The 18786-nt window shown below is 37.7% G+C and overlaps 1 protein-coding gene across 1 annotated transcript in view; it reads right to left on the reverse strand.

The window, feature by feature from the left end:
- Positions 1-5082: 5082 nt before the first annotated feature.
- The window catches only part of LOC129718182 (equilibrative nucleoside transporter 1), a 54379-nt gene continuing 40675 nt past the window's right edge, over positions 5083-18786 (reverse strand). Inside the window, exons 3-8 of the mRNA XM_055668675.1 lie at positions 11041-11148; positions 9740-9870; positions 9542-9681; positions 8995-9140; positions 8689-8921; positions 5083-8623 (exon numbers count right to left, since the gene is read on the reverse strand). Of these exons, the coding sequence (XP_055524650.1) occupies positions 7979-8623; positions 8689-8921; positions 8995-9140; positions 9542-9681; positions 9740-9870; positions 11041-11148 (1403 nt within the window). The 3' untranslated portion in view covers positions 5083-7978. The remainder of the gene's footprint in view (positions 8624-8688; positions 8922-8994; positions 9141-9541; positions 9682-9739; positions 9871-11040; positions 11149-18786) is intronic.

Consider the following 18786-nt stretch of genomic DNA (forward strand, 5'->3'; position numbering starts at 1 on the left):
AAATCCATACAAAAAGTTCTTAATAATTTAGATAATTTTGCTTCACCAATCCGATTGTCCGCAGTTGCTGCAATGAAGTACGATTGAGGATATAATCACTGAATGCCAGTTTCAAAACCTCTAAAGAATATGAGAGGTCATGCATTTATTACGTAACGTACCAAGAAGAAGGGGATATTCAACGAAGAGTTCCATTGCGCGAGGCCCTCATGCAAAATTGCGGTAGGGGTTGGAGGTGTTTAAAGTTGCTATAATTTAGCGTTACGCAATATATGAATGTCCCTAATGATATGATTTTATAATTGAAGAGTATTTCGACGCAAAATATACAACTATTTTAAGAAACTAAGACAAAAAACTTCAAAAAGAGATAAAAAACAACAGTTCTTATGAGAATCTATTTTTTTTAATATAAGCGTTTTGTGGGTCCATTAAATGAACTCGGATCAACTTCAAATTTTCATGGCTTATTTTTGGAGTAAAAAGGAAACTTTTTCCGCCCGGCGCTCTTCGAAATCGCATGTTGTTACAAAAATGGCCATTCTAATGTAGATGCGGATGTCAATTTTCATGCGGATGTTCCGCATTCGCGGATGCGGATATCCGTAGCATTCCTTGTGTTTTATTTTGCTTATTTCACTCCACCATGTCTCTCCCTAGTGCAACAGTTATTTAAGCGAGCTGTAAATACACCAAGGAAAATTTTTCTACAAAATTTTATTAAGCGATATTTCTTTTCAATATCCGCACGGTATGATGTGAATGCGGATGTCAATTTTCATGCAGATGCGGATATCCGTAACATCCCTTACTGCCTACGAGAGCATAAATGTTCCATATGGAAAAAAATCACAGGAGGGTTGTGTGCGAAGCCACGACCGCGAAGTTGAAGTAGAATACTTTTACAAGGAAGATAACCCGGCTGTTTGCGTGTCAGTCATTTTGAAATCGGATTGGTTTCGTATATACCGCTTGTTAAGCACAGTATCAACAAATCGTAATAAACATCACACTGCTGTGTATTTGCAGCAGCATAAAACCTAAGTTGCGGTTTATTAATAACCATTCATTATGCTCTTCAAAAAACATTTAGTAGCCTTGAAAAAGGTCGATTGCTGCAATTGCAATTTTCATTCAATTATTGCATAAATGCTTCATGGTCAAGTATACCCGCTGCAACTGCTACGCTAATCGTAGTCTTGCCACAGTTGTGGCCGCTATACGCTGCCATTGGTATCCGCTGTCCCTGCATAAACTAGTGCGCCATCCATTGCTCCGCCGCTATCCGCTATCGCTGGTATCCACTGCACTGCTACTGCTAAGGGATGACTGCTGTTGTCGCTGTCTAGAACTATTATAAGCGGCTTCGGCTGAAACAGGCTCTTATATAGGCCAAACAGCATATTTTCAATTACAAGGTATTTGATTCTGTCGACCGTGCTTGGGAAGCAATCATGTAACGACCAATCAGAGGTCGAATTTTGCGTTTTGAGAAGGCTTGACTATTTTCAATAGTACAATAGTTTGAATAATAAAATTACAATCATCTTCATTTGGGATGAATCTTAGAAGATTTTCCAATCTACTGCTGCAAGAACGAAGGAAATGCATCGAATACTAACCGGTTTATTAGCATTTGAAATTGGACATATTTTTAACTTTTTTCGCTTTTAGATTTTCATTTTACATCCCTATGTAGCCGAACTTCCTGAGAGAAGTATTCTACTTCAAAAACATGGAGAGATTAGGAATATGATTATGCTATCAAAGTGTAAATTTATTTCTGTCTTAGGAAAATGAAACTACTTCTACAGTATGCAATGCCTTCGATTACTAGAGGTAATATTTTTTTGGTTTGTAGTAAATTCCGGAACAAATGAAAAAAAAGGAAAGGACTAACGAGGGTGGAGAGTGCAAGTCGGCTCATCCGCTACATCAAGTTGGTTGTGGGTGCAATCTAAAATTCTTCTGAATCGAAATGAAAAAGCCACGAGGAATTGATGCAAAGAGAAAAACAATGCTCCTGAATGCATTTTTTCCAGTAATCGCAACAGCAAACGTGCATTGCATACCAAAGACAGACGTCTTAACTAACTCTGCCTCATTAGGTTATGGCCCCAGTCAATGCTAGAAAATGATTACGAGTTTAAACAGCACTTTTATGTTCCAACGGAGTTTCCGCATCGTCCAACATTACAGCCTTCGAACGTTTGAGGGGACGTGGAAACTGGCCGTCATGGAAATTTGCTGCAAAAATTTTTCTCCAGCTTAATGGCCTTTGAGAAGCCATCAAGCCGAAGATAAAAGAAAACGGAACCGTTGAAGCGGTGGACGAGCGAAAGGATATGCAAGCCCGATTGAAACTGATCCTGCCCTATGACCCTACAATCTACGTCCATAGCGAAGACGCGGAGTCAGCGCGTACGGCATGGAACAAATAGGAAACGACATTCGAGGACAAAGGACTCTCCCGGCAGTTCGGATTACCTTATAAGTTCATCAAGACAAATTTGGATTTGTGCGACTCGATAGACGAATATGTAAATCAGGTGATTTCGACAGCGCATCAGCAGAATGGCATCAGATTCAAATTGTCGGAGCTCTGAGTTGGTATGATTCTGCTGGCTGGTCTCCCAGATGAATACCAAACTTCTGCAGGAGCAACCAATTTTATCCAAGGGCCCGATGTGGAAATGTGCTCGTTTCGGACACATCACCAGGGACTGCAAGGACGCAAGGAAAAGTGAAACATTCCACACGGTGATTTCTACGATTGGCTCGTGTGACAAACCGTGACAAGGAAGGGAGAGGGAGTACATTTTGATCAAAATTTGCGTGAAGTACTTAATGGAGGTCGCCTAACGAAGCTCGAACAAGCGCACGGCAAGGTTGTCTCGGCTAATGGTGTAATTTTAACCAGTGTTCAGGATGGAGTTGTGGTGAGTGACGTGTAGATAATTCCTGGGTTGACGGCGAATCTTCTGTCGATTAGCTGAATTGTGCAATTGTGGATATTCCGTGGTATTCAACAACAATGGCTGCAAGGTTTTTTAATCTCAACGACGAGCTGGTGGCTACAGGGAGCCACTCCAACAATCAATTCAAGCTAGACCAGGCGGTGGATAGCAAACAGGTTTTGTCGTGCACCGTTGCTGGAAATTTCGAGAAGTTTGTTGGTGGCTTTGTGACTGGAATTTCACTGAATGATGAATCCAATGCTGCGGACTGTCGTGTTTTTCCGATGGGTAAGTAATCGATGCTGCCATTCACGAAAGGTGGATTTCGTGTGCCGGAGGTACAATACTACAGCTGGTTCGTTCTGATATAAGTGGACCAATGGAAATGAACTCGATCGGTGGTAACCGCTTTTACAACAAATTTATCGACGATAAGACCAGACGTATTTTCGTATACTTCCTAAAAACCAAATCAGAAGTGGAAGGGCTAGCTAGTGGTATTCAAAAACTTTCAGAGCGGCAAAGCGGAAAAAACCTCAAAGTGATCCGGACTGACAACGGTAAGGAATACCTAAACAAAGGCTTCCAAGGTTACTTACAGAAGGAAGGCATCCGACACGAGAAGACCAACGATTACACACCCGAGCAAACCGGATTGGCAGAGCGCGCTAGTCGAAAATTATAGAGAAAGCGTCTCTTGTTCGGAAAGATTTGGGGCAGAGGCGGGATTTGATGAAGAAACCAGGGGCTATCGTCTGTACGATGCAAAGAAGAAGACCACAATGAAGAGTGGATTCGTTTTACTGATCGAAGGTGTTCCATTCGAAGTAGCGCGCCCCGAAGCGCGGCGTATCAAACACTTTCGACTCAACACTCTATGAATCGGAGTCAGAAGACGATTAACCGCCCTTGTGCGCAGAGGACGGGAGATTCGAGTGACTTCTCTGGTTTTCCAGATGATAAAGGCACCAGCGATGGTTTTGTGGCGGTGGCATCGAATATGAATTGTTAATTTTTTTATAATTAGGCGACGATCCCGTCTCACATCAGGAAGCGCTAGTCTGGGACGATAGTGATGCGTGGAAGCGTGCTATGCAGAAGGGATTTGACGCTCTGGTGGACAACCAAACCTTCACCCAGCTGCTTCCAGATGAAAGATCTGGGATAAGCGCAACACCGAATCGGAAGAGCCAATGGTTCCATCAGTTTGGACTAGGAAGCCTACACAGAGTCGATTCTGAAGCGGTTCAACATGGAACGATGCAAACCAGTAATTCCGATGAACAGTAGTGGAAAGCATACCCAAGATGTGAGCCCGAAAAATGACAATGAATCCACCGCTATGAAGGACGATCCGTATCAAGAAGTAGACTTTCTGCGGCTTGAGGGGGAGTGTTCAGGCTGAAGCAAAGCATTGGTGCTACATTCCGATTCGGAGCTTGACCTTCTGTTTGTGATACACAGACTTCGCAGTCAACTGTTTAGTGTACAGGACAATTGCGGGGCTAGCGCTACGATTCTACTGACAGTAACAGTCTCTCCTGAGCCAAGACTCGAACCTACGACGACTGGCTTGTTAGGTCAGCATCGTACCTCGAGACCATCTCGGAAATGTCAGAAATCAGTTATTCATATTCTAACCACTACCAAAGACAGACATCTTAACTAACCCTGCTTTGCGACCGCAAATCATGTCTTCACCGCGATACCCCCTAATCATTACTAGTTAGTTCAAATACCACGGGATAAAATATCGTACTACAGTTTCCGCAAGCTTTGGTGATACTTAAAGGTGCCAACTTCAGGGGACGAAGCACTTTCAGACACCTACTGCGAAGCAACGTAGAGTAAAAGTATATTCTCTTTTTTATGGTTAGGGGATAGATTCGGAAGTCGCAAACCTAACGACGGAGTGGAAAAGACGATCAACAACTGCTTAGGAGAGTGTTAAAGGGAGAAACGATCAAAAAGTGCTTAATCCCACAATCAAAAGAAGTGTCCGTCGCTTAATGAGTCGCATACAAGGAAACTTTCAGGACGACTTTCCATGCATCTACTCAATATGCATCCAATTTTCAGGAGTTTCGTTCGAATGAGTTTTAGATAAACAGCAGTGAGCGCAACATAAAGTACTTAAAATGGAAAACATGTTTAACGAATATGATCTTTTTATTTCAGTAAACTTCCGTAATATTGGTTGCATTGTTCAACAAGTTATATGTTACTACGTTATTTAGCTTTAGATTGCGATATGATGATTCCAGCTATGATCACGGTATCAAAAACACGGAGTTTGTTTGTTATTGACATTTATGTCACAAAAGGGCTAGTCAATAGCCGCATAGAAGACTACTGTATATAAAGCCTACTTGTGATAATTGCTTTTTTACAGTGTATACGTGGATCATGTATGTAATACTTCACAGCTTGATTTACACTGTGAACCGCTTGTTGGCTTTAGAACAGATCATCTGTTTCCCTATTTTTTAAGAGAAGTTTGCGCAATTAATAATGAAATTTTATCTAGCGAATGTTTAGATAAATTAGAAAGCTTAGAATAGACTTTGGCGACGCCTCTTAAGAGCTTGTGGTCAGAGATGTTTAACAATTTCCGGTCGAAAGTGTCGTCATATTGATCACATTTTCCCAGCTTCTTTTGGCTTTCAAAGTTGTCATTAGGATTATCGATCGATATTCATTGGTGTGATGCCAGCTTTATAGTGTGACACTAGCTTGATTATTTCATCCAAAAATGATTAATTTTATCCCTTGCGATTTAAACCAAGATGCTGGACAAATCAAAATTTCAATTTCGTTCGTTTGAAGTAGTTTCACTTAGGGAACATCCATAAATGACGTAGCTTTTTTGAGGTTTTTTTGACCCCCTCCTCCCCCATCGTAGCATTTCGTCACAAAGTCAGGACCCCCCTCTAGATAATTACGTAGTTTTATAACAATTTGTTTTGCAAATTTTTATATCCAAAACATACCTTGAGTCATTAATGAACAAGAAAAGACAAGGAAGGAATAAAAATGACCATAAGCAGACAAAACAGTGATAAAAAAGAACAATTAGAAAAAATACAAATTTTTTTCGTAGTTTCATGTTTGCTACGTAGCTTGGCTTGAACCCCCACCCTCCCTCTCGTCACATTTCGTCACACAACTGCAACTTCAACGTTTAGTTTACGTTTTCCGTTAATTCAAAAATTATTACTCAACTGATTTCAATATAGAATCACTATAATAAAAGATTACAAAGACGTATGTGTGAAGTAGACAGTGAATCGGAATGACACAAGTACAGCAAAAAACAAACGAAGGTGATTTTACTTGATTACAACGGTATTGAATTATGTTATTCACCTTTCTGATGACAAGCTCACAGTTATGTATTTTCTTGAGCAATTTATGTGCCATCGCGTTAAGTCTACAATTTCAAGTTTTATTGTCCGCAAACGCGTTTACTGGATAATTTATTTTTATTTGCTTTATCTTTACATACAAAAATGGACACAAACAGCGGCCAACGTTGCTTGGTTATTTGGTACGTGTGTTTGATATAAATGTATCAAAAAACTAGCACAAGTGTGCAAAATTTTTGAGGGTTCCAAAAATTGGTTATTGTCTTAGTGTGGTTCCTCGTGTTGTATTTGCTTTTTATAAAGAATATCTATCATCCTAATAAATGTAGTTCGGCGAAGGGTTCTTAGTTGAGTAGTGTTGAACGAAGCGTATTGTAAAATGCACAAGAACAATAGGATAAGATTTCACTTGTCTATTGTAAGTATGATCGTAGAGCTGGCAGTTTCAACTGTGAATGGAACTCTGAATGACGTAAAAGAGGGAATATTCAACTACTTCTTATACTCGAATAGAAAATTTTCCTACGTTAGATTATTTTATGATATTTCTAGGAGATATGTTTGTACCTATCTAATAATAGATAAATAAGTATATAGCCAGATAAGTTGGTTTTGGATCTAGCAATTGGGAGTTTTTTAGAATTTCCGAACGTTAGTTAGAAAGTTAGAATATGTTCGACAGGTTGCTTGCTTCCTGCGAACAACTATTGTCTCTGAGTCTATTTTCTGTAAAAAAGTTGTAAGAAGTATACCTAGGTAATGTACAGTTTACATAGGATATGCTCGATCGATGGATTTCCCAATCATCGTTCAATTCGTATAAAAAAAAATAAAACAAATCAATCTACGAAACTAATTTTTTTTTTGAATAAGGAGAAATTTAAAATAGGGCGGTATAGCATACATTGCAAATAAGACGAGTATTTTCGATCTTGAAACAAAAAAATTAACTACTTGAGAAAAGAATTATAAGGTATCATAAATGTAAAAGGAATAGACGAAACGGGAAATAGCTAAGAAAAATCATAAGCAACGGGAGGAATATTCTTCAAAAGTTTTAAATAAAAGCACTTGTTTATATAAAAATATACTTTCTTGTTAAATACTAACTCTATTACAAACCAATTGAAACTTTTCTGAACCTAAGTGATAACGAAAGCTTAACTAATGAATGAATATTACACTAGATGAGAGCAGTCCAGAAATACAGTAAAATGTAAGAGCGTGGGACAGCATTCGCTTGAAATCCGCTTAACCTAATAGCCTAGGCTAGTACAAACATGTTAGTAGAAAAAAATGGAGAGGAACACCTAAAAAAATCTATCAGTCAGCTACAAGTTCTTTTCATTTCAAAATTTAATTTGAAGAAATATTAGTACAACATAGTCTAACATAACGTAAACTTAATCTTTGATACTCTTCGGGGACGATGAGCAATTAATTTGGGTTTTGCATCTGGCCTAGTAAGTAGTATACAGAATATTCTCCAACCCCACTTGATTGTGCTTAAGAGGTCATGCTTGCTTATACTATTTCCTATGAACCAAAGAAAACATTTCAACACACTTAGTATAGTAGAAGACCGCCTGGTGACAGACGCCATGATCAGTTGATCTAGCTTATCAGCGTCAACAAACCAACTCCCCAGCGCCAGCCCTAGTGCAGCCACTCGAGAAAATTGTACTGCACGACCAGTGGGAAAACCATCGAAAACAAAATACCGGTGAATATACCGGTAATGAGCATAGCCGCGGCAAACATACCCGCTGTTACAGCGTGTTGTGACTCTACAGATTGCGGGGTATACATCATGCCTAGCGAGCTGAGATAACCAGAGGTGTATGCCATCACCACAGCGATTCCCCAGTATACCCAGTCATTATCAATATAGATCGGCAGGATTCGCTCAATTCCAAGTGGTCGGTAGTTGCAGAGCAGAAACAGTGGCAGGAATACCACACGAAGAATGACCGGCCACACCAAATACTTCGGCTTGGGCCAGGTTACCCACGAGGTCGTCAAGCTACCCAGCATGGCAAAGACGTTGAAGGTGAGGAAACATGTGATACTCACATACAGATCATCGCCAACCAGGAAGTCCGCATCGGATCGCTTGATATCCGAATGAACGGCCGGAAACACGGACAATGTGATGAAGAATACGAAAAACACATTGAACAGCTGCGGAAACGCTTGCTTAAATATGGTCCAGTAGGGAGGCCGTCCGTCAACGTTGATTCCGGCCCGTTTGTGCGTTTCGTGTTCCTTTTCTTTCAGCATTTCATGGTACCGATAAAATTTCTACAAAACAAATAAGCTTTTTGGTATCGTAACTACGTGAAAGTGGTTGCCATTTGTATACTTACATTGAGAGGCAATGCGAAGTAGGTGTCGAAGCAAAGTAACAGCACAAACATCGCCGTGATAAAGTAGTAAATAGCGGCCGTCCGAACCGAGGAAGCAAACTGTGAACTGAGGATCGCAATAATCGATGCAAACGTGCCACTAATGTTGGATCCGAGCACGACGGCACCGGTATATTTGAAAGGCAACTTGGCGACCATTCCATAAACCGTGTTCTGGTAGATACCCCCAGCCACTGCGTGAATGTAAATAGTAGTATGAATGGTATTAAAAAAAAAGTGCGATGTTTGAAACTACATTTTACTTACTGTTCAAAATTACCACCGTTATCATAGTGATCCAGAAGAAAGCTCCAGGCCACTCGGATGAATCAATCATGGCAAGAACCACGGTCACAACGAATACTATCACCTCGATCAGGATGCTGTAGACGATGCGTTTGGTTAGGTTTCCTCTGGAAAGATAAAACCGTATTAATCCAAGTGACAGTCAATTTATACATCTTTACAGCAATTACATGCGAAAAAAATCCTATCCGATATGTTCAATTGGCAAAAATTTGTAACTGTTGAACCGTATTACTGATTTTGAAGCTTTTGGCATCAAATTCAAGGTAATTAATGGGACTTTCAAGGGAAAATATCAAACTGTACTTCAAATAACAATAATTACGAGAAAAGTAGGATATAAACCGTTTTTTTTGTGGTTTAGAAGGGTTCGAAAGAAATTTTAAGTAAAATATCTTAGATGTTAATTTCTTCAAAAATTTGATAAGAAGCCGACCAGAACACCAAAATTTCAGTAAACATATAATCTTTAATGGACGTTTCTGGTTCGATAAATAGCAACACTTACCCGAGATTCATGAAGATGTTCAACCAATTGAACAACAGATTAGGTATCTGCGAAGCAAATCCGACGTATGACAGGAAGTATGTTCCATATTCGGATTCCACTCCGGTGTAGTTTTGACTAAGTTTATAATCTACAAAATACTGCAGCGGAAAAGATATAAGTTATCTAGCAAGTGCTGACGAACATGCAAAAACTCACCGACTTGGCAGTAATGAACATATTCCATGGCATCAGCGTACCCACGCCGTGGATCATGAGCGTCAGGAATACGAGCAGCAGCTTATCGCGGGGCGGATGCAGCTCCATTTTGGCCCGTTCCATGGTGACCCCTGGAAAAAAGCCGAGTTTGATTAGCAAATAGTACACCGTGAAAATCATTTTCTCGATCGAGCTGACAAAATCCGAGAAAACCAGTATAACCGTCCTGCAAGGATGATTGCAGTTTTCGAAATGCCCGATCCTCCGTTACGCGAAAAGAGATAAGATGAGAGACAAAAAATGTTCTGTAGCGAACCAAGCGACCGGGAGCATTTGTTAGCTGGACATGGGAGGCATGGAAGGACGGATGATTCCAATTATGTAGACACGAAGGTATGGAGTATATACAAAGGGAAAATTGCATGCACGCTAAATTGTAACTTTTTATCTTCAAAAAAGATTGATGATAAAATATATATTCTAGGTAAAATAATTAAAGTAACATTTAAAATTACGGAATTGTCACTGGAATTATTTTTCGAAAATCGTTATTTTTTACTGTGTATGAAATGCATCTTACCTTCCATACGTTCCGATTCATAAGACAACGGAAGAAAATTCGTGTGAGACTAAGTAATAATTTATTGGCACATTCCGATGCTATTATATGCAACGAACATTTCTTCGAAGCTATGATCATCGACTGACATTTTTTTGGGGTGAGCATTCAAGTCATATTGATATATCAAAAACAAAAAAACAATCAAATTGTTACCTACCCATCTCTGCTGCGTTGAGATTGCTAACGGTAGGATCTTTATTCCTGGAAATTCTCACAAAACGGGGAGCAAAATGAACACGAAATTTCGTAAACTTCAAAAATCCTGTACGAATTTTAATTTATTCGACGGACGCCTGCTGCTAATATCGAGTTATAGTTGCTGTACGACCACATAGGGCTTTCTGCGAAAAACTTCACGCAGAAGCTAATTTGAAACGTAAGCAATTATAACCCGAAACACTGACTTCAGTAGCAGAATGAGCACAGTGCAGAATTATAATCTAGAAAATGGTTAAAATTTCGAAGCCAGCTTGGAATTTTTGTTTGTAGTTGAAGGCGTTGTTGCAATATATGAACTTTAAACAACAGAATGAAATTAGAACTCGATGGAATACAAAAGCGTGAAAAAATTATCAACCCGATATTTTTCGAAAACTATCAAATTGCCGATTTCCTTGTGGTAAAAGTGATTGATTAGTTGAATTATTGCTTAGCAATTTTAACCTGTGACAAAACTCACCTTTGAAATTAAGCTCATCATTGGGCAGATTGTTTTCTTCCCACGCTGGTGTAAGTCGAACTGGTTCCGATGGAAGAAATGGCGTTTTCTCCGTTTCTTGGCCGAGGCCTGAAAAAAATAAATTAAAAATGTATTCCAGTATAAATGAAAAAAAAAAGAAGAATTCGATTGAAGTTACAATTTTTATGTGAAGTTCATATCCTCTTTATCCTTGAAAACCAATGAGGTAAGAGCGTTTCTAGGTCATCGATTTAGCTGTAGATTCAAAACCGATACCTTAGGTTCATATAGTGTGTAACCTGTCACTACCGTCATGTCCATTCGCGATATGGCATGTAATGTTACAATATGTCCCGTCATACTGTAGCGAGTCGCGTCACACTTTTTGTTAACTGATGGTAAGAATTTATGACGAATTATTCTTATCGTTGGCGCCGAATTAAGCCTTGTTTAGAGTTACAAGCAAAGTGAAAATCTCACAAAAGGTTCATTTGAATCATTTTATTAGGACAACAAAATTGAATATTAAATCATTATTATTGATCTACTAGAAAGAGAAACCACTACACATTGAAGTCCATAAAACGTGACAGCAAGGTTAATGGTTGTAGTGCTAATGAAAGTACTTTTAACGCAAAATAGACTCTCTAATACGCAATCCTCAGTTGAGGCTTATCATTCGTAGGGATTTAAAACTACTTGTCCTGAAAAGGGAAATAATCTTATTGACTATGAGGACAGCTTATCGTAGCAATTGAGGATTGCAACGAATTTTATGCTATAGACCGTTCCGATAATTATAAATACACTTACGATCAACCGTCATTTCAAATAACGTGCAGTATTCAACCAAACGTTGGCTGCGTCCTGTTGTTTACATCCAAAAGAAACAGATGCTGTCATTTTTTCTAACATTTAGTGCGAAATTTTGAAAATGCGTGGCCTTTCTCCCGAGCAAATAAAGCGAATTGTGCACAAATGGGGCACCGTGAGTGGTCTTTCTATAAGAAAATTAGCCAGAGAAGAAGGTATAAGTGTCGGAGCAGTTCAAACCGCATTGCGGAAGTATTGTGAAGAGTGCACATTTACTGATGTCCCAAGACGTGGTAGAAAACCCGGGCCTGTTGATCCCACAATGGACAAAAAGGTTAAGGAATACTTCAAGCGGCATCCTTCAGTATCAGTACGAGTTGTGGCGAGAAAGCTTGGAACCTCGGCGAGTAACGTTATGCGTGCCAAGGGAAGAATGGGTCTGCAGACCCGTCGGAAGCAGAAGCAGCCAAAACGAAATCCAAAACAAGCTGAATCTGTGAAACCGAGAGCTCGGAAGCTTTATGACAAACTTCTGACCAAAAAAATGGGGTGTGTTTTCATGGATGACGAAACCTACATAAAACTGGACTATAAGACTCTGCCAGGACTGCAATTTTATACATCACCGAAGGGAAAGGATGTCCTTGGACCAGTGAAAGCCATTTACACCGAAAAATTCGGCAAGAAGGTAATGGTTTGGCAGACCATTTGTGAATGTGGGAAAATATCTCGACCATTCATTACGAATGACACAATGAATGGTAAAATTTACGTGAAAGAGTGTTTGCAGAAAAGGTTGTTACCCATGGTTAAGCAGCATAACAATCCTCCAATCTTTTGGCCAGATCTTGCTTCCTGCCATTACTCTAAGGATGCACTAGGATGGTATAAAACAAATAATATCACATGTGTCCCAAAGGAGATGAATCCTCCAAACTGCCCTGAAATTCGCCCTATTGAAACTTTTTGGGCTTTGACCAAGGCAAATCTGAGGAAATATGTCAAACCAGCGGACAATGTTGAAAATTTTAAAAAAGATTGGCTTAAAGTGGTAAAAATGGTCGGAGAACACACTGTGCAAAAGCTTAAGAGTAGTGTTAAGAGAAAAGTTAGAGAACTCGCGTATCCTACGAAAAATAATTCCAACTTGAATTGAAACTGGAAAGAAAACACTTATTATCTTTATTTCAGAATAGAATGACCCGAAAAATCCTGTATTTTTTGTTTCATTCAAGAAATAAGATGTATTTATAATTTTCGGAACAGTCTATAGATCCTTTGAAACGTTTTCTTCCTTGTTAAACAACGGGTTAAATTTCGAAAATGTTTTTAATCGAAGATTAGTCCCCAGTACTAATTTAAAATAACTCCATTTATCTTGATAATGTGATTGCTATTGAGTTTGAGAAAAGAAGCTCCAGGCTTATTAGAAAAATGATCAATTGAGTTTTAGAAACATTAGAAAGTTTTCACTTTTGAAATGCGATAGAGGAAATAACTTAGCTTTTCTGTAGTCGACTGCATCTGACTTTTCCTTTTACGAAAATGCTTGTGTCATCACATCATCACATCAATTTGATTATATTGACAAGTGACTTCATCTTCAATTGAACTCACAATATTGAGGATTGAAATATGAACACTCTTTAACTTTGAGCATGTTTTTGGGTTTTTGGTTCATTGCACAGTGGTCCATAGAGCGAATTTAAAGGGAATCTTGGATCTTGAGCGCGATAATTATCAAGAGAAAAACTTCCCTCTCCAAAGATGGGACATACGATGAAGCCCTTATTTCCGTATTATTAAATATAAGGGTGACCAAAATTTACGATGAAATCGAAAATCTAGCTTATCTTTGTGGACAAAAATAAAGGTTGTTTGTAGCCTCGCTAATTTAAAGAAATAATTTATAATTTTTGATTTTAAAAGAACACATATTTATTCCTCGACATGTTTTCTCAACACCAAAAATAATTATTTTTTAAAACCCTTATTTCGGCACTAGTCAACAATGTTTGTTCTCCAGCTAGAAAAAAATGGTTTTGCATCGCCCCTTCAAATTAAACTCAGAATCGCCAAAATAGAAATTGATCACAGATTGAGCTCAGAATCGCCAAAAAGTGCTTTCAGAGGCCAGAAAAGGCCAAAATAGAAAATGATCCCAAATTAAGCTTAGCATCACCAAAATGTACTTCTAGAGGCCAGAATAGGCCAAAATAAAAGAATGATCCCAAATTGAGCTCAGAATCGTCGAAAAATGTTTCAAATGGCCTGAAAAAGACCAAAGTAGAAACTGATCCCAAATTAGGCTCAAAATCTCAAAAAGAGCTTCTAAAAGGCCAGAAAGGATCAAAACAGAAAAGCTCAGAATTGTTAAAAATGCTAAAGGCTAAAATAGAAAATGATCCCAAAATGAACTCAGAGTCGCCGAAAAGTGCTTCTAAAGGCCAAAATAGTAAATGATCCCAAAATGAGCTCAGGATAGCCAAAAAGTGCTTCTGAAGGCCAGAAAAGGCCAAAACAAAAAATGATCCCGAATTGAGCTCAGAATCGCCAAAAATGCTTTTAAAGGCCAGAAAAAGCCAAAATAGAAAATGATCCCAAATTGAGCGCAGCATCGTCAAAAAACGTGCCAAAAGACCAAAATAGAATATGCTCCAAATTGAGCTCAGAATTGCCGAAAAGTGCTTCTAAACGCCATAGAAAATGATCCCAAAATGAACTCAGAATCACCAAAAAGTGCTTCTGAAGGCCAGAAAAGGCCAAAACAAAAAATGATCCCAAATTAAGCTCAGAATCGTCGAAAAGTGCTTCTAAAGGCCAAAATAGAAAATCATCCCAAAATGAGCTCAGAATCTTCGAAAAGTGTCTCTAAAGACCAAAGTAGAAAATGGTCCCAAACTGAGCTCAGAACCTCCAAAATTGCTTCTGAAAGCCAAAAAAGGCCAAAACAAAAAATGATCCCAAATTGAGCTCAAAATTGCCGAAAACTGCTTCTAATGGCGAAAATAGAAAATGATCTTAGATTGAGCTCAGAATCGCAAAAAAGTGCTTCTAAAGGCCAAAACAGAAAATGATCCCAAGTTGAGCTCAGAAAAGGTCCAAATAGAAAATGATCCCAAATTGAGCGCAGAATCGTCAAAAAGTGCTTTGAAAGCCAAAAATAGAATATACTCCAAATTGAGCTCAGAATCGCCGAAAAGTGCCACTAAAGTCCAAAATAGAAAATGATCCCAAAATGAGCTCAAAATCGCCAAAAAGTGCTTCTGAAGGCCAGAAAAGGCCAAAATATAGAATGATATTAAATTGAGCGCTCAATCGCCCAAAAAGTGCTTCTTAAGGCCTAACAAAACCAAAATAAAAAATGATCACGAATTGAGCTCAGAATCGCAAAAAGTCCAAAATAGAGAATTATCTCAAAATGAGCTCAGAATCGTCAAAAAGTATTTTTAAAAGCCAGAAAAACCCAAAATAGAAAACGATCTAAAAATGAGCTTAGAATGGCAGCAAAGTGCTTCTAAGATCTAGAAAAGAGCAAAATAGAATATGATCCCAAACTGAGCTCAGAACCCCCAAAAGTGCTTCTAAAGGCCAAAACAAAAAATGATCCCGAATTGAGCTCAAAATTGCCGAAAAGTGCTTCTAAAGGACAAAACAAAAAATGATCCCAGATTGAGCTCAGAATCACAAAAAAGTGCTTCTTAAGGCTTCCAGGAAAGGCCAAAGTTGAAAACGACCCCAAAATGAGCCCAGAATGGCAAAAAGTACTTCTAAAAGCCAAAATAGAAAATGATCCCAAAGTGAGCTCAGAATCGCAAAAAGTGCTTCCAAAAGTCAGGAAAGGCCAAAATGAAATAGTAAAAAATATTCGATTTTTTTCAATACATTACTTTTAGGCTAAAAAAAACATTCAGAGTGAAGAAAGGATCAAATATACCCTTTTCATAAGGTTCTGTTGGCGAAAAAGTGGAGGGTTTTATTGACGTAGGACTACACACACTGTCACTCATCAAACTGGTCAGTGTTACTTGTTGATCTGAAATCTAGGTTCGATTAAGAAATAATATTTATTCCAGGGTTTGCATCTTTACAAAACGCGATACAAAACGATCAAACGATGTGTAAAGTAATGCTCATATTCATAGTTAATGAGAACCTGATTTTTCCCTCAAACCGGAGAATTCAAAAAGGCATGTCGTTTCGTCGCTAAATAACGATGCGATTCAAACGGTACTTCAAATTGTTAATCATTTATCTGGTTCCCACATTAAACAACTTGATAGATGAACACATACAATGACCCAGTGAATTGAGTTTATTAAAAGCTTTCATTCATGTCGACAATTCAATGCGACATTTTGTGACTTATTAAATTAACACTGTAGACGGCGAAGCGGCCACAACAAAGCAATGCAAGAAGTTCACATTCATAGGTGAAATCATGGTACTTCCCGCATGGCAAAGTAAAGAATAACTTAGTAGAACTTGTTTACAGTATGTGACATTTTATCAAGTAATATCATGAATCCCTACATTGTTCGATTATCGTTCGCATAACCAAAACCACACAGCTTCGAGGTTCGCTCGAACTCACGTTTCCTCTACACTTTTCGATTTCTTTGCAGCATCACTCCACGACTAAGTAATATGCAACGAAGCAACTGGTATGGCAAGGTTCAGGTTCATTGATTGAATTAGGCTAACTCAAGGGGCCGTGATTTATGATTTATGATATTGGTTTTGATCTCGATGTAATCATAGCATTCGTTGTCGAATGCAAGAAACACTATTCCAGTATAGTATATTCAGAGGAAGCAAATGACGTTTGAACAAAACAGGTTTTATTCTGGTTGTCTCGTCCCGCTAAAACTGTGGATCAAATGAGTAGGTGACCGTCGGTGATGTAAATGCATGAATTGTTTTCCTCCAAGCGCAATAAAACACAATTAAATTGTGCGATTGCACGTTCTCGGTGGGAAACCTATCCCGAGCCGTGTTAAAAATCAAAACAATACGAGATTGAGCTATTGCAAATGAGACGATTGATTGCTTATAACGTCTTGTTCGGGATTTCACTTGTATGTAAATTGAATTCATTTCAATTAGCACTTTTCAATACGTGTACACGCATTTAGCAGTTGTTACCTTTTCAGTACTCTTGGCCCCCCTGGACAATAGATTTGTGGCTTCGACGCGCGATGTTGTTTTATTCTTTCTTATAAATTACTATATTTTCAATTGAAAACGAAATTTCGCCTGAACAAATACATTCAAAGATAGCTCATTGTTCATTCAAGCAAGTCTTTTCCAACATGAGTTTACATACTATCTACATACTACATAAAGCAAAACATTTCTAATTATAGAATCGCCATTAGTTAGTGGAGTGCTTTATATTTCCATTGAAGATTAATTGGAATAGTCAAAAACAATGCCGACCTTGATCATGTTAATAAATGTTGATAAATAAATTATAGTACGAAACTCTGATTGCCTATAAGCAATTGCAGTACGAAACTCAGACAATATTTCTATTGCCATAATATTTATACAAGCATTTTTAATTAAATATAAATTGTAAAACTATTCCGGTGGAAACAGAATTTAGCATCCTCTTTACCTTTCTCCTGCTTTTTTAATGTTCTTACTGAGGAATTTCTAGTGGCTTTGTTTTGAATGAAATTTCCATACATACTTGGTTCAGCAAACTGTCTAAATTCCCTGAGTAGAGAAATTTTTCATTCTCGAGAGTAAGTTTCTAAAAGGGCGTATGCATTTTAATATACAATTTATTCATAGCTCGGAGTCGATGTAGGTTCAATAAAAAAAACTGTCTAATAATAAATTGCAGCGATTTCATAATGCTTGTTAGTTTGATCGGTGTGACGTCTTTGGCAAAGTTGTGTATGAATAAATTGATAAATAAGCTGAATAATTTAAAGATAATAATAATATTAAAAATTATTTATCTCTAAAAACTCATGTTAGGAATCTTCTTTTTTTGGAAAACTACCAAACTAAACATTGATGGTAGAGTTCAATCATGAAGGAATAACAACAAATCGAAATTTGTTGAAAAGAGGAAATTTTAAAAAAAATTTAAAAAAAATACCGAAGACAACAAAATTTTAAAAAAATCCCAGAAATAGTTTTGTAAATTGAATATCAAGTCCTAATTTTTGAAGGAAGAAAAGGAAAAAAAGGAAGGTTTATTAAAGAAAATTTTCTACGGTATTAAAAAATATTTTTACCATTCAATTATTTCGGCGAAGCTGTAGGTAATTATTTTGTCCATCCAAAAAACTATACGAATTTTTTTTTTGTTTTTTTTCTTTTTTGCTGAGACTCTCAAGGTTTATTTCTCAAAGTTTTTATTAATATTTTACAGTCCATGTTTTTTTTTCATGGAAGGAGAGAACTACTGGCTACAACTTTGCCGAAGACATCATGCCAATCAAACAAACCGTTGTGGTTGAGCTAGACCGACGTTGAATAAGCGAGAAATTTAAAAAATCCTCTGTGGCTTTAAAAAAAGTTCTATTTCAACTTTTAACTTTTCTCATTTTCACGTAAAATATTTGAAAATTGAAAATTTTGAATTTAAAATAAAGTTAGCTGTATTTGCCGAAAAATGTAAATTAAGTTTATAAAAAAATAAAAAAATCTATCTGGCAATACTTCCGGTCAAAAATAATATTTTTTCTGGATTTCTTGGTTTATTTTCTTCAAAAATCACCTACCAGTATTACCAAGCTTTAACTTCTATAAATTGTACAAAACATTAATGAAGAAATTCAAAACTATTTTCTTAAAAATGTTATTACTCGAGAATGACTCATTTTACTTCAGGGTGATAAGTGTTTCTTACTTGGTAAAATTTTCCGACGAACACGATAGCACTATCAAATTTAAAATAAAATCGGGTGCATTTGC

Source organism: Wyeomyia smithii, chromosome 1 (genome assembly GCF_029784165.1).
Source record: "Wyeomyia smithii strain HCP4-BCI-WySm-NY-G18 chromosome 1, ASM2978416v1, whole genome shotgun sequence".
Classification (NCBI taxonomy): Eukaryota; Metazoa; Arthropoda; class Insecta; order Diptera; family Culicidae; genus Wyeomyia; species Wyeomyia smithii.